This window comes from Pyrus communis, chromosome 10 (genome assembly GCF_041283825.1).
Source record: "Pyrus communis isolate YQ-2024b chromosome 10, ASM4128382v1, whole genome shotgun sequence".
NCBI classification, from domain to species: Eukaryota; Viridiplantae; Streptophyta; class Magnoliopsida; order Rosales; family Rosaceae; genus Pyrus; species Pyrus communis.
This window is the reverse complement of record NC_142574.1, coordinates 20,921,033-20,937,032: the sequence shown is the minus strand read 5'-3', so window position 1 is coordinate 20,937,032 and position 16,000 is coordinate 20,921,033. Positions and strand designations below refer to the sequence as shown.

Here is a 16,000-nt window from a genome sequence, read left to right as displayed (position 1 = left end):
TATCATCCCATATGTGATTCTGAATTGAGCGGAACCCACTTCAATTTGAAATTTTAATTTTAGATGAATAAAATATGCTTGGATTATGTCAAAGGGTTATGCAACTGAAGGATTCGTTGAGTGCTCTTTGCACGCGCCTTTAGTTAGGTTTTTTTTGTTTTTTTTTTATTTTCCTTGTTCTTATCATTAAATAAAGTTATAGAATGTTTTTTGGTTAAAACCCAAAGTCTTGAAGCCATTTTCATTAGTTTTCTTTTTTAACTCACTTCGGATCGCAATTAAACTCTTACATAACATGTTTCCCTATTTACCCTCACCGGTTACGCTAGACTAAAGACGTGCGAATATACGTGCATTTTACTTCAATGATAAAAAGTAATAATGCATATGCACCCTAGTGTGAACATGTACGATGAATGTGGGCGAAAACGTGGGTCTCATGTTATATGTCCTAGATTACTGACCACATTTTTATGCACCATTTGTTAGGTGGAAGATACCTTTCTCACCCTACGTTAATACATACAAATAATTGTACGTAAAGAAACGAAAAACAGAGGAGCTGACAATGACAATGCTCACAATAGTCAAATGAAGATGGGAGTGCTGGAGTGGGGCAACATTTATGTCACGTCTATGTACGAGTAAGTGGAATAAAAAAGTGAAATTGAATTCGGACAACGGCATTTACTCCAGTGCTACTAAATATTAAGAAATCAAAAATTTGATGGGATTCATGTAAGTTATATTCTCTCAAAAGAAAAAAAAAAAAATTAAAAGAATTACAACTTTTTCTCACAAAATTAAAATAAAATAAAATTTCACCGAAAGATAAATAAACAAACAAGAATTAGCATATAAAATAGATTACTAGAATATGGACATTTTAGTAATCACATTGATTTTTATTCCGATTCATGTGAATAAGTAAACCACTTATATGATTTAGTTCTTCAAAAATCTGATGTGTATGACGAAAATGTTTATCATATGGTTCTTTTGATGCGATCATATGACACCTTCTGAGGAAAACTAGAGTAATTTCCCATAGAAGTTGGTCATATGGTGCGTTGGTGTTCTTGGCTTTTGCTTTCTTTCTTGAAGCGATTTCCTTAAAATGTTTATCATATGGTTCTTTTGATGCGATGGGACTCTCCGCCATAGAGCTTCTGCTGCAAGATTAATGTATGTTGCTCACATACACATGCATAGTACTGCTGATCGCTCACTATGTTTTTCATATCTGCCTTACTATAAATTATTCATTTTTTGCTCTTTTTCCTTTTCCTTTCTTTCGGATATATCAAAATTGGCCCAACATGTAAAAGTGAGACAAAGGTCGGGCTAATTTCCTCATCTACTTTATGTTCAGGAAAATTCTTAATTCACTTCTGCCTATCTATCTGATTTCTTGTTTACTGTTTTCAGGGTTGTAGCTACCGCAGTTACATATATGAGACGAGTGTACACCAAGTACGTTAACTAATTATCTTATTGTAGGAGAAATGCTCAGTCACTAGCATGGTTTATTCCTTATTTGTGGTTGTTCTCTTCTGATAGTCCTGAGACTGTTAAACTTAACCCCCAAATCCCTCCTTTCACAATTGAGTTCATATCTGTTAAGTTTCTCATTTCTTTAGCTAAGCTACGTTTTTTTTGCCTCTGAACTGATTATCACAATAACTACTAACCTAGGCATATCCTCCACTAATTGATTGTCAATCATGATTTTACGTGCCCATTGTCTGTTTGTTTTCATCTGCATATAGTTTACCCTGCTTATTATCAAATTTCTAGTACTTATTCCCCCAAAAAGTTCAGTGCAATGTATGCTTACGTATGGATGTTCAATCTTTATTATATTATGATTGCATTGTTCCGATCTGTTGTATTCTGGGTTCACAACGCAACTTTGTCTCAATTCACCATACAGTTATTGTTGACATTCCCTTCTTTGGGCTTGCCGTTTAGTAGTCTATCGTTGCAGGACTTTGAATTTTAGATGTGATTTTTCTTTTCAAGCATAACATCTCGTTATTGCTTCAGGAAGAGTATGTCTGAGTATGATCCACTTCTTGTAGCTCCAACCTGCCTGTACCTGGCATCAAAAGCAGAAGAAAGCACAGTGCAAGCTAAACTTCTAGTATTTTACATAAGAAAGATTTGTAAGTATTGGTTGCTGAAAACAATAGATTCCTTTCTCCAATTTTTGTTATGATTTACTTGTCGGGTGCTTTAGATTTTGGCCCTTACAATTCATTATTTCTAGATAAAAACTTGTCTATCTTTAAAGATCCAGTTTAAGCTCAAATTTAAAATTTGCAAACATATAGGAACACTATTGACATATTAATACAATTTATTTACACTCATGCCACTCATACTTTATGGTCCCTTTTTCAAATTCCTAAATTTATGCCAAATTAAAAGTAGTAGAAAAAGTGAAATAAAATGAAAAAAGTGTTTGCATTAACCGTATCTATGTCAAACTAGAAAAGTAGGTTTTTTTTTTTTTTTTTTCGTGATATATTTTGTAGCAATTTTATCCATATTAATTGGTAGGTAAATTAGTTTGTTCCAATTATTTAAAAAAAAAAAAATACTACACCTATATTATATATTTTGAATCAAATAACATTCCTCTAACTTGTAGGTAAATTATTTTCTATGTATTGTTATATATGTTAGACATGTTTTGTTGTTGTATAAACATGAGTGGAACATAATATTGTTGATTTTATACATCAAACTACATTTCTTTTGTTATAGGTAAATTATTTTCCATGTACAAGTACTTATGTTAGGCAAGTTTTGTTGTTGGTACATACAATATTTTGTATCATTGTGAAGAAAGATGTTACATTACACCCATGGTATAATTGTTGTAGGTAAATTATTGGAAATTAATTTGTAGTTAGGTAATGAACATTTTGCATCATTGGAAATGAACATTTCAAAGAGTAGGTAGGTAAATTAATTTGTTCTAATTATATAAAAAAAAAAATTACACTATACCTAGCTATACTTAATTTTTCCAATTATTAAAAAAATTTATACTACACCCAACCAAATAACATTTCTCTAAGTTGTAGGTAAATTATTTTTCATGTATTGTTAGACATGTTAGGCACGTTTTATTGTTGTATAAACATGGGTGTAACATAGTATTTTTAATACTATACATCGAACTACATTTCTTCTTAATATAGGTAAATTATTTCTTCTTTTTAATATACATCGAACTACATTTCTTCTTAATATACATCGAATTACACCCATGGTATAATTGTTCGTAGGTAAATTAATGTGCATGTAGATAATGAAATACAATGTTCTAATATATTAATAAAAAAAAAAGGATAAATTCAAAAGTATTCAAGAGTAGGGTGAAAAAACTGAATCGAATAGTTTTATGAAAATTCAATACCTTTCTAAAAAATTAATATGCAATAAATTTTTAACATTAATGTCTTTTTTTCTTCTTGTTGCAAAATCATTTACTATTTCCTTACAATTAATTGTCTACATCTATGTAATGGGGGTATTTTAGGCATGTGAAAAATGTAAAATGTGTGAATTAATATGAAGTTAATGAATTTGCTTATGTGGATCCTAGTCATTGGGTTTTCTTTGAGTAAAAAAGTTATGTAGGGTTTTATATAAAGAAAATTGAGTTTGAAGGGCTAAAGTCATATTTTCACTTCTATTTATTATGGGTGGTGCCATCTGCACACCTCTTTTACCTCCCACACACCCTCTTAATTTCCGGCCGTCGGATCGAATGAATTGAAGAGGATCAATGGGCAAAAATTAACAAGGGGTATGTGGTAAGTAAAAATGGGTGTGTGGATAGCACCACCCTTTATTATTGAAGCACTGACGGACAATCTGAAACATTTCTTTTACAGATACCCATGGTAAGTATAGATATGAGATCAAAGACATACTTGAAATGGAAATGAAGATTTTAGAAGCTCTCAACTATTATTTGGTTGAATACCATCCGTATCGCTCATTGTCTCATTAAGTACTTTTTCTCAGTGTTGATGAACGGGTGATTGCGGAGATGAATATCTCTTTATCTGCTTAGTTCCCCCTTGATAACGCTCTAAGTACAGTAATTTTCTCTTTTGTCCCTCCATTATTACTTTAAAACAATTTCACTCCATTTCTTTCCAGGTTGCTTCAGGATGCAGGCTTAAACGATATAAGTATGACCCAGTTAACTTGGTAAGTGCCCAATCTCCCAAGTGGTTTATTTTCGAACATTTTTATACGTATCTGAATGTTTACCTAGCGGCTATTTATTTATTTATACATCATCTTCAGAAACCCGGAACTCGTAACTTGTTTATTAGGGGTTTGTGTCTCTAGGGCACTGCTTCTTGTCAAGGAGTTTTAATACAGAAATGCCTCTTTGGTGTTTCTGATAAATGAGTATTTGTATTTATACATTCTCGCGCTCTCTAGAACTTAAACGTGAGGTAAACTTGACATTTTTGATATTCACAGGGGAGTTGTAAATGACACGTACAAGATGGACCTTGCACTTGTACATCCTCCACACCTGATTGCTTTAGCTTGCATATACATTGCTAGCGTGCTTACTCTTTGATGCGAGAATTATACGCACACAAATTAAACCCTCTTTTTGTCAATTGTAGTATAAGTATAAGTAGGGATCGTTCTGGACCGGGGATTAGGAGGGATTGTTAACCACTTGGATTTGACTCAAAAACGTAAAATAACAATATGAAACACTATACTAGACTCAAGGAATGCAAAACTAAACTTTAAAACACTAAAACAAACCAAAAGACTCAAACATTACCCAAAACACTCAAAACTGCCTTAAAATCACTTTCTGGGCAGTTTTGAGCACTTTGAGTACTTTGGACGAATTTATGTAACAAATTGAATCACAACACTTATAAACACAAACTAAAATGATTTCTAACTAATTTGACAAGAAAGTAAAGGGGGATTTAGGTTTTGACGAATTTAAACTAAAAGAACAGATTGTAAGTAAAAACAGATAGTAAAGATGAATGTGATGAAAATATGGATGGAAGGCTAGCTAAGGGGTTCATCTCCACACATGTTACACTTGCATAATAAAATGATTTCCAATTGCATTTCAATAAACCATGAATTCTCAACGCTCCAAGTTAATTAGGTCCGCTTAAATTAACTTTCAAATCTTCCTAACGTTATTGGATTGGATGATTGCATACGACAACCCAAAACATTCCCCACAAGTCCTCTACATGATTGCATAATAGAGATACAAGCAAGAATCATTACGCTCTATGAAAATTATAAGTGTTGACGAGGCATTCGTTACTATGGAATACGCATGAAACTTATGCCAAGAATTCGTTTAACGCGATTGTTTATAAGCAACCTCCACTACTTGCGAATATAAGTTCGTAACTATTAGGTGAAACTCACTTATATTCTAGCGTCATATTCATGCATGAAAATTAAGCGCGCATTCTCAATAAACATACATAAATAAGTTATCAATCAAACGGTTAAACAAATTGAATCCACAACTTATGAAACGTAATTAGAAGTAATCAAATCAAAATGCAAGCATAAACATATATTTCGAATCCCCCCCTAGCCAAGGGGGGGTTTAGTTCCTCATAACTTTGAAATCAAAGAAACACCTAAACATTCCAACAACTCAAACTTGAATTGTATGAACGTTTAGGCACTCTTCTCTTCCATTCCTCATACGTACAAAACAAAGAGAATTGAATTTAAACATTGAGATCAAAGAAACACCTAAACATTCCAACAACTCAAACTTGAATTGTATGAACGTTTATGCACTCTTCTCTTCCTCGTTGTTGTATCACAAGGTCTAAGGTGAGTTTTGGGATAGTGTGAAGTGTTTTGGAGGGATGGGGAGTGGTTGGAGTGGTGTTTGGATTAGTAGGGATACTCACGGCACAAGGGGATGATTTCTGGTGGTGTTTTGGATGATTTTCTGAATATGGACGAATTGAATGAATTGAGGTGTAATGCATGCTTATTTATAGGTGAAATGGGGGGAACATGACAGCTAGGAGGGAATGTGGCTGCATGTTTGAATGATTAAAGGATGCATGTGGGTTGGAAATGCATGTGTAAGCATGTGTTGGCTGAATTAAAGAATGTGAGGGAATGATGAAAGGGGAAACATGACAGCTAGGTTGGTTGAATGATTATGAGTGCATGTGGCTGATTTATGAAGGGAATGCATGTGATTTAAAGGGTGGGAGTGCATGTGATTTGGTTGGAATGATTGAAATGCAATCTGAAATGGGAGATGGAATGGCTGAATGTGGTGCAATGATAATGTCATGTGGCTGAATGGATTAAAGAATGAGAGTGCATGTGGGTGGAAATGCATGTGGGTTAAAGAGTGAATGCATGTGCAATGACAGCTAGGTTGAATTAATTAAAGGGATTGCATGTGCAAGGTTTTGGTGTGAATGATTGAATGTGCATGTGGCTGATTTATGAAGAGTGAATGCATGTGGCTGCAAGGTGTGAATGATTATGGGTGCATGTGGCTGCAATGGATTAGGAATCCTTCAATTTCGTCCATTCCTTTTGCTCCAAACATAAGCTATCCATCCTTAGCCCAAAAGTGCTCCAAAAGTCTCCAAAATGCATCTTTTTGCTCCTTTAGCCCTTTGGACCTACAAACACACGAAAATAGCTTAAAGTACTAAAATAACTAAAGAAACATAACGTAAATGCACGAGAACAAGCCATTTAAGTTGCATGAATATGCTCCTATCAAATACCCCCACACTTATCTTTTGCTAGTCCTCGAGCAAAACAAAACAACAAAAGAACACGAAACTAGACAAAACGAACAAAACACCACCTACACCTTCCAACAATCGTCTCACGGATTTCCAATGCACATGACAAGTTAAAAATCATTAGTCCCATAGATTTTAGTCATCTTCACACTTGAATACATTCTTAATCATAGTCACCACATACTATTTCACAATTAAGCATTTAAAACCATGTTTTGAATGTAGTAACATGCCTTAGAGAAATTGCTCAAATCCTTACAAGATATGCACTCGTTTTTCACACAGATTTTCTGACTACACACCCTACACTAGTTATATGTGAGAAGATTGATGTAAATATGAATTCTAACACTCACATATGTTATATCAAAGAAAGCATTTTCTGGATTTACGACAATGACATGAATATGATCTCATGAATGGAAAGCTACTACTTAGAACGAGAACCAGTGATTCCATAAGCTCATATCAATTCCAAACTCCACATTATTGAACACATAACGATCAAGATAGAAGTCAAAGGTTGTAACGGGGCTTGGGTATTGGCTAACAATGAAAGGATATGGAAAACAAAGGTTCTTAAAGAAATAGCGAGCAAAGCATTTGAATTAACTTAGAATTCACTTTTGAATGAAAACTCAACTTTTGAACAAAAAGGGAGAACAAGCTCTTTTTTTTTCTTTCTTTCTTTTCTTTTCTGTTTTTTTCTTTTTCATATGTTTTTCACAATTTTTTTTTTCTTTTCTTTTGACTCTCAAAACATACATAAACGCTTAAGAACAAAACATTCTCTCCCCCACACTTATTTTCTTTCATAATGTACTCAAAAGGAATTCATTTAAGTCATGCTCACTATCATTTAAGAACAAGGGTGTGGACTGTCCTACACTAGGCTAGGTGAGGATAATGTGGGTAAACAAAGAATAAAGGCTAAACAAGGCTCAACAGGGTTAAAACTAATATATACGAAATATGGGAAGTAAGGCTATTTGGCTATGGTGGCAACTACACAACTTCATCTTGATATATGTTATGCAATTCAATGTCATGCTTTGAATGAAACGGATATAAGTTCTAGCATTTAGTTCTATCATGATACAATTGCATTCTAAGTAGCAACCAAGCAAGGAATAATGAGATCATGCAACAACTTTAGAAAACAAAGAATCACAGAAAATAACTCTCCAAAAAAAAGTAATGGCTCGAGTCTCACAGGGATGTAGCGTTATTATGAGTTTCTTCCTTCAAGCATGTTAGAAAAACGAATTTTTCTTTTATGATTGCATGTGAAGTCATACATTATAACCATAACCAAGCATATACCAAGAGTAAATCAAACTTTCATCCATGTTTATAACTCTCTTTAACAGTCATGCAATTACAAACCAAATCCTTATCATTGTGTTGGAAGGTACCCTAAGACACAAACACACAAAAACGACTCAAAACACTCTTTTTAGGCTTTTCAAAACATGTTTTTCAAATTTTTATGTGATTTTCGGAGTTATAAAACAAAACATACTAAAACACTCTAAAACAACTTAAAAACACCTTAAAACAGCAAGAAACAACATTTGAAGTTATGGGTGATAAAATCCCACGAATTTGCATCAAAATATACTTAGTTACCCCCCCACACTTAAATCAAACATTGTCCTCAATGTTTTAAGCATAGATTCACACAAAACCTAAGTAAACACACAAAAAGCACTTAAACATACTAAACATAGCAGAATGTAACTAACAAAGAGAAGAGTTTAGGGACGCAAATCTGGTTATGGAGTGTAAATTCCCTCTTCTCCTTGGTGATTGCATGGGTTGATCTTGATGATTCCACAGGCTTACTCTTGAACTGGTTTCCGCCCATCGTTGATTTTCCTTTGTGCTACTCTTGAACTGGGCAGCAGGATTCCCTTTAGGGTCTCCCCCGAAGGTCTGAGCTTCCTCCTGTTATCTGTTTCTTTGTTCAATCTTTGCAGGAGTGGTCCCTTCTCTGGAAGTGTATCAACCGTTGAAGATGACTACTCGAGAGCAACGCTAGGTAAGCAATCAGGAATAGATTCCAGGCAGTTGGCTCCAGATCGGAAGACTGACTCCAAGTGCCGGCTGATTGCTTCTTTTACTTTGCCATGCGAGTAAGAACAAGGACAAAGAAAAAGACAGGGAAAGAGCATGATATGAGATACTTTTGCTTTTGACCTTGATGATATGAGATACCTTTGCTTTTGAAGAAGCGGTGAATGAATCAGCACACTTCAATCCGCCGTTTCCTCCTGGGTCATATGTACTCCAGGCATCTGGTATCATCTTTGGGGAAGAAGAAAGAATTGAGTATTTCGAAAGGCTTTGCTGGGAGTGCGCCCTCAGAGGTGAGGGAGAGTTGGGCATTTTTCTTCAGGTTTGCCTTGCCATAAAAGACGAAGGTCGACATATATAGAGATAATATCAAGTGGTGGTATTGTTCTTTTACCCTTGTCGACAAACGTTTTGATCCCGTAAATCTGGCTTTTTGAAATAGTGGCGCCTCTTCGATTTCTAAACGACGCCCCTTCGCTTTCTGAACGACACGTAGTAGTGCGGATGCAGCTCCTTTTGACAAAGCTGCACGCGTTTTCTGAAAAGCAGAGAAAGCGTCGCCGAACTTTGCGCTTGTCGGCTAAAGATGTGTAGTTGCGATGATGGCCTCCACGTGTTTTCTGAAAAGAAGAAATCTTTTGACAAAGTTGAACGCGTCTTCTGAAAAGCGGAGAAAGCGTCGCCTAACTTACGCCGGAAATTCCGGCTTTTTGAATCGGTGGACGCGTCGCCTTGGCTTTTTATAGAGGTATCAATCACCGCCAACATACACACTTTGAAGAATTCCCATTCTTGAAAATCTACTCCGGCCCTTTGAGAATTAACTCCATCCACCCCTTCTCTCTGAACACCTTTGAAAAATGACTAACTCATCGAACCTTAGCTTAGATTTGAGTCTCAGCAGCGATCCGGTTGCGCCCCGTCAAGGTAATGTATGGCGCCCTTCTTTTTTATCTTCTAACGGTCCTCTTACAGGTGAAGACTCCATGATGACGGATGCAACAACAGCTACGATAGTAGCTAGAAACCTCCTCACTCCTAAGGATAGTAGGCTGCTTTCAGGACGGTCCGATGAGTTGGCCGTTCAAGAGTCCCTCGCTCTCAGCGTTCAGTGTGCAGGCTCTGTGTCCAACATGGGCCAACGCCTACTTGCTCGCTCCCGTCAGGTTGAATCGTTGATGGCAGAGGTGGAAAGTCTCAAGCAAGAGATCAAGCAGCTGAAGTATGAGAATAGAAGTTTGCACGTGCTTGCAAACAACTATTCGACGGGCATGAAGAGGAAGCTTGATGAGCTGCAAGAGTCTGAAGGTCGGATTCAAAGCGACCGTCAGAGGTTTTCGGCTTTCCTCCAGAGGCACCTTTTTCCTGGGTTTTCCAGCGTTTGGCCAAGTATTGAGGCCTCGAATGCTCTATCTTCGATGCCTCCCATTCTGATGCCTTCCGCTCCGATGCCTTCCGCCCCGATGACTTCCGCCCCGAGAGTTTTGCCACGTAGTGGGTCTTCACGTAATCAACCTTTGTGAAGGCTACATCTGCTTTATTATTATTATTTATTTATTTATTTTTTTATTGCACGGCATGAAATTGATCTTTGAATGGGCGGTGATACTTGAAATGATCCGGTAATAGTTTAAATTCTAGAGTGGATGCCTGAATCATTAACGACATATTAGTATAAAAGAAAATTGAAATTCGGGGAGGCGGCTTACCTTTGTGTTCCGACAAGAACTTAAGAATAAACACCCCTTCGAAAGTTATGACTTGCCCCGTGTCATAAAATCCAACTTCTTTGGGAATTGTGGTTTCAAATATGTCCTCTTTGATGCCTTCATGAAATTCCCTACTTTGCACCTTTGGAAGGGCTTCCAAGATGTCTTTTTCACTTTCTTCTTCCTTGGAATTCATGAACCTGCAAGGAATAGGGATATTAGGTGGAATGGGGTTAGAATTAATTAAATTTGGAACAACCTTACTTGAATTAGATGGCGTAGGAGCAATAGGTGCCTCCGGCAAAGGTGTTTCCACCCTTGCCGTGGGTTGGGTGTATTCCTCTTCCTCAAATTGCAACTCCTCATCCACTTCTAGGCTATGTTTGGACATTTTTAGGTCAGCTCCAACCTCTATAGCACTTCCCAAAGTGATAGCATTATGGATTTCAAAATCTTCCTTCGAGTTTTCAATGGTTGAACTAGGGAGTTCGCCTTGGTCTCGAAACTGTCCTACGAACTCTGCGATCTGCCCAATTTGCTTTTCCAAGTGGTCCAACCTTTGTGGTGTCTGCATAGGCGTTGAATAGAACTCCTCATATGGCTGCCAATATCTTTCTTGTTGAGCCTCATTGTCTTGATTTTGTGAGCCCTGCACCAAACAAATTAATTCATTAAGTTTTTTATTATAATCTATTGACGAACTTAAATTTGGTTGGGCATATTGAATATGAGGTTGTGGTGGCTGCCAATATCCTTCTTCTTGAACATGTTGAGCTTCCCACCACATAGAGTTTGAATGATCACTCCAATCTGAATTGTAAGTATTGGAAAACACGTTATTCCTTGACTGAAGATCAAATATATCAACGCTTTGCATTTGGGACCTTTCCATGAGTTGTGACAAAAGAGAAGCATTATCAAGTGCCATGTTGTGCTTCTCTAGTACTTAAAATCAACAAACAAAACACAAATAAAAAACTAAAACTAAAATACATAATAGAAACGAACAATCCAAGAGATTAGCAAATTTGCTAATCCCCGGCAACGGCGCCAAAATTTGATGCGAGAATTATACGCACACAAATTAAACCCTCTTTTTGTCAATTGTAGTATAAGTATAAGTAGGGATCGTTCTGGACCGGGGATTAGGAGGGATTGTTAACCACTTGGATTTGACTCAAAAACGTAAAATAACAATATGAAACACTATACTAGACTCAAGGAATGCAAAACTAAACTTTAAAACACTAAAACAAACCAAAAGACTCAAACATTACCCAAAACACTCAAAACTGCCTTAAAATCACTTTCTGGGCAGTTTTGAGCACTTTGAGTACTTTGGACGAATTTATGTAACAAATTGAATCACAACACTTATAAACACAAACTAAAATGATTTCTACCTAATTTGACAAGAAAGTAAAGGGGGATTTAGGTTTTGACGAATTTAAACTAAAAGAACAGATTGTAAGTAAAAACAGATAGTAAAGATGAATGTGATGAAAATATGGATGGAAGGCTAGCTAAGGGGTTCATCTCCACACATGTTACACTTGCATAATAAAATGATTTCCAATTGCATTTCAATAAACCATGAATTCTCAACGCTCCAAGTTAATTAGGTCCGCTTAAATTAACTTTCAAATCTTCCTAACGTTATTGGATTGGATGATTGCATACGACAACCCAAAACATTCCCCACAAGTCCTCTACATGATTGCATAATAGAAATACAAGCAAGAATCATTACGCTCTATGAAAATTATAAGTGTTGACGAGGCATTCGTTACTATGGAATACGCATGAAACTTATGCCAAGAATTCGTTTAACGCGATTGTTTATAAGCAACCTCCACTACTTGCGAATATAAGTTCGTAACTATTAGGTGAAACTCACTTATATTCTAGCGTCATATTCATGCATGAAAATTAAGCGCGCATTCTCAATAAACATACATAAATAAGTTATCAATCAAACGGTTAAACAAATTGAATCCACAACTTATGAAACGCAATTAGAAGTAATCAAATCAAAATGCAAGCATAAACATATATTTCGAATCCCCCCCTAGCCAAGGGGGGGTTTAGTTCCTCATAACTTTGAAATCAAAGAAACACCTAAACATTCCAACAACTCAAACTTGAATTGTATGAACGTTTAGGCACTCTTCTCTTCCATTCCTCATACGTACAAAACAAAGAAAATTGAATTTAAACATTGAGATCAAAGAAACACCTAAACATTCCAACAACTCAAACTTGAATTGTATGAACGTTTAGGCACTCTTCTCTTCCTCGTTGTTGTATCACAAGGTCTAAGGTGAGTTTTGGGATAGTGTGAAGTGTTTTGGAGGGATGGGGAGTGGTTGGAGTGGTGTTTGGATTAGTAGGGATACTCACGGCACAAGGGGATGATTTCTGGTGGTGTTTTGGATGATTTTCTGAATATGGACGAATTGAATGAATTGAGGTGTAATGCATGCTTATTTATAGGTGAAATGGGGGGAACATGACAGCTAGGAGGGAATGTGGTTGCATGTTTGAATGATTAAAGGATGCATGTGGGTTGGAAATGCATGTGTAAGCATGTGTTGGCTGAATTAAAGAATGTGAGGGAATGATGAAAGGGGAAACATGACAGCTAGGTTGGTTGAATGATTATGAGTGCATGTGGCTAATTTATGAAGGGAATGCATGTGATTTAAAGGGTGGGAGTGCATGTGATTTGGTTGGAATGATTGGAATGCAATCTGAAATGGGAGATGGAATGGCTGAATGTGGTGCAATGATAATGTCATGTGGTTGAATGGATTAAAGAATGGGAGTGCATGTGGGTGGAAATGCATGTGGGTTAAAGAGTGAATGCATGTGCAATGACAGCTAGGTTGAATTAATTAAAGGGATTGCATGTGCAAGGTTTTGGTGTGAATGATTGAATGTGCATGTGGCTGATTTATGAAGAGTGAATGCATGTGGCTGCAAGGTGTGAATGATTATGGGTGCATGTGGCTGCAATGGATTAGGAATCCTTCAATTTCGTCCATTCCTTTTGCTCCAAACATAAGCTATCCATCCTTAGCCCAAAAGTGCTCCAAAAGTCTCCAAAATGCATCTTTTTGCTCCTTTAGCCCTTTGGACCTACAAACACACGAAAATAGCTTAAAGTACTAAAATAACTAAAGAAACATAACGTAAATGCACGAGAACAAGCCATTTAAGTTGCATGAATATGCTCCTATCACTCTTAAGGGAACTTCTGTACAAATGGCTTGAAACTGGGGAAAAAATATAGTTGCGTTCGGTCCAGCATGCGCACTGGCAATGTCACTTGTAGATTATTGTATAACGTGGTAAAAGATTATTTGTTTCTGCATTTAGTATCATCTTACTCTTGTGGGATCTGTTTATAAATCTAGTTTCTCTGACCGAATAGAGTTCTTGCGTCTGCATTTAGTGTATCACCATACTCCAGAGTTGGTAATAACAAGTAAGTGTCGCGCTTTCTTTCTGTTCGTACCCTGGGAATTAATTATAACGCGTATTTTGACAGGTGAAAAACATATCAATGGAGATACTAGATTTCTACGAAAACCACCGAACGATCCCAGATGAGAGGTTTAATTCTGCTCTCTATAAGCTTCCCTACAAATCATAGATGGCCGGAGAAGGCTAACGCTACTGAGAAACCATCGCCTTTAAATGTATGAGGAACTCTATCAATGGATCTTTCACCCTCCTGGAAGTGCAATAATGTTGTATAAATCAGAAAGATTCCGCTGTAAGTAACCTATCATGTAAGATTCTTCTTGGCCTGCTGCTTCTCTGTAATTACATTCACCAAGCACAAAATCATATCGTAGAAGTCGGTGTTCTCGAGATGCAAGGGAAGTGATTTCCGCAAAAGGTTGTGCGGAAATGATTTTCCAAAAATAAAGTGAGAGGGTAGATAGCAGAGAGTGAGAAGAAAGCACCTAGTTTCCTCTTGGCTCCAGATTTTTCGAAAAACTCCTTCCACTCGTCTGTTAAGACGAAAACCGGGTCGTCATCCTCCTCCTCTTCCAACCCACCATCATCAACCTCACCATACTCCGGCAATGTCCTGTTAACAAATTGATGAAAAACCAAATCTTGAATTGCCCAAGCTCAAAACGTGAAACAAAACTAAAAGCAAAAGAAAATGTTCAATAAGCTTGTAACCAACATGTGGGAACCTAAATTGGAGTTTGTTGAGGTGCAACATGTGGGAACCTAAACAGGGGGATGAAAATCATACTTTGACCTTGAAACAGAGAAGCTGAAGCCATTTACTGAGAGGTAGGATCGTCGTAGTACGCTTCTTTGAGCTCAGAAGGTTCTGAATTCAAATGGGTTGGGAAAGGAATGGCGGCGGCAGCTGGGGGTTCTTGGTTTTGCGGAAGAGGAAATTGTAGTAATGGTTCCTCAATTTTAATCAAATTGAAATAATGGTTCCTCAACTAAAAATCTATTACCATTGGTCCCTCAACTCATCAAAATGTGTAGTTATGGTCATTTTCGTCAACTTCATTAGAATTTTGTCAAAATAAATTATGTTAGAATGATCGTTGCTACAATTGGGATCCCTCAACATATCAAAACATGCATCTATGGTCTTTTTCGTTAACTTCGTTAGAATTTTGTCAAAATGAGTTATGTTGGAATGACCATTGCTACAATTGGGTTAGAGTTAAGGGATCATTGCTCCAATTGGGTTAAAGTTGAGGGATCATTTCTCCAGTTGGATTAAAGTTGAGGGACCAATGATAATGAATTTTTAGTTAAGGGACCATAGCTGCACATTTTAATGAGTTGAGAGACCAATGTTAATGGATTTATCGTTAAGGAACCATTGCTGGTTATGGTGGTGGTGGACTTGGTGATGGAAAGGGCAGAGGAATAAGGGGTGACGGTGATGATGATGGTGGAGGTGGTGGTGGAGATGGTGGAGTAAGCATGGCCGCCATGGCCTACTTCCATGTGGAGGATCCATGGGTTTGTTGGATGACTGATCGGCAATGGCAGCTGGATGGTTCGAAATCAATTTTTCAAGATCCGAACTAGATATGGGTTGAAAGGCCAAATGGGCTAGGTCCTGCTGTTTTGGTGTAACTCAATAATTCTTCGTACAAGTTTAAATGGGCTTCTATTTTTTTTAATTTTTTTTAACAAAAGATAGCATTAGTGGATTAAAGTATTAGTTGCTAAAGGGGAGGACTAAGATGGGAAATTCCTGATAAAGCAGGATCAGTAGAGATCTAACCTGTGCCATGGTGCATAAACATAATTGTTTTCCGCCACTACGATACCATAAGACCCTTATGTAAATCTTCAAAGTGTGAATAAAAATATGAACATGCAACAAGACTTGAAGTTTAA

The 16,000-nt window shown here is 36.7% G+C and overlaps 2 protein-coding genes across 3 annotated transcripts; one reads left to right on the top strand and one right to left on the bottom strand.

The window, feature by feature from the left end:
* The first annotated feature begins 1,199 nt into the window (after window positions 1-1,199).
* Window positions 1,200-16,000, top strand: LOC137728343 (cyclin-C1-2). 2 transcript variants are annotated; one of them, XM_088678141.1, is made up of 8 exons: window positions 1,200-1,338; window positions 1,429-1,473; window positions 2,047-2,165; window positions 3,909-4,023; window positions 4,180-4,230; window positions 4,513-4,616; window positions 13,856-13,956; window positions 14,157-14,468. In XM_088678141.1, the coding sequence occupies exons 1-6, from the start codon at window positions 1,205-1,207 to the stop codon at window positions 4,613-4,615; spliced, it is 567 nt and encodes a 188-aa protein (XP_088534267.1). In that variant the 5' UTR covers window positions 1,200-1,204; the 3' UTR covers window position 4,616; window positions 13,856-13,956; window positions 14,157-14,468. The 2 variants fall into 2 exon arrangements, with proteins under 2 accessions (XP_088534267.1, XP_088534268.1); XM_088678142.1 differs by lacking the exons at window positions 4,513-4,616; window positions 13,856-13,956 and having other exon boundaries at window positions 14,157-16,000.
* On the bottom strand, window positions 14,166-15,614 carry LOC148693696 (uncharacterized). Its single transcript, XM_088678143.1, has 3 exons — window positions 15,498-15,614; window positions 14,915-15,045; window positions 14,166-14,705 (listed from the first exon to the last, which is right to left on the bottom strand). The coding sequence occupies exons 1-3, from the start codon at window positions 15,612-15,614 to the stop codon at window positions 14,456-14,458; spliced, it is 498 nt and encodes a 165-aa protein (XP_088534269.1). The 3' UTR covers window positions 14,166-14,455.

Bases quoted from the DNA above. Each gene is read 5' to 3' on its own strand.
- LOC137728343 (XM_088678141.1), top strand. From the start codon at position 1,205: ATGCATAGTACTGCTGATCGCTCACTATGTTTTTCATATCTGCCTTAC. The intron at 1,339-1,428 runs GTCGGGCTAATT...TACTGTTTTCAG, and splicing joins CATGTAAAAGTGAGACAAAG to GGTTGTAGCTACCGCAGTTA. The intron at 4,024-4,179 runs TTAAGTACTTTT...ATTTCTTTCCAG, and splicing joins CCGTATCGCTCATTGTCTCA to GTTGCTTCAGGATGCAGGCT.
- LOC148693696 (XM_088678143.1), bottom strand. From the start codon at position 15,614: ATGGATCCTCCACATGGAAGTAGGCCATGGCGGCCATGCTTACTCCAC. The intron at 15,046-15,497 runs GTCCACCACCAC...ATTAAAATTGAG, and splicing joins TCTGCCCTTTCCATCACCAA to GAACCATTACTACAATTTCC. The intron at 14,706-14,914 runs GTAAATGGCTTC...ATTTGTTAACAG, and splicing joins TACGACGATCCTACCTCTCA to GACATTGCCGGAGTATGGTG.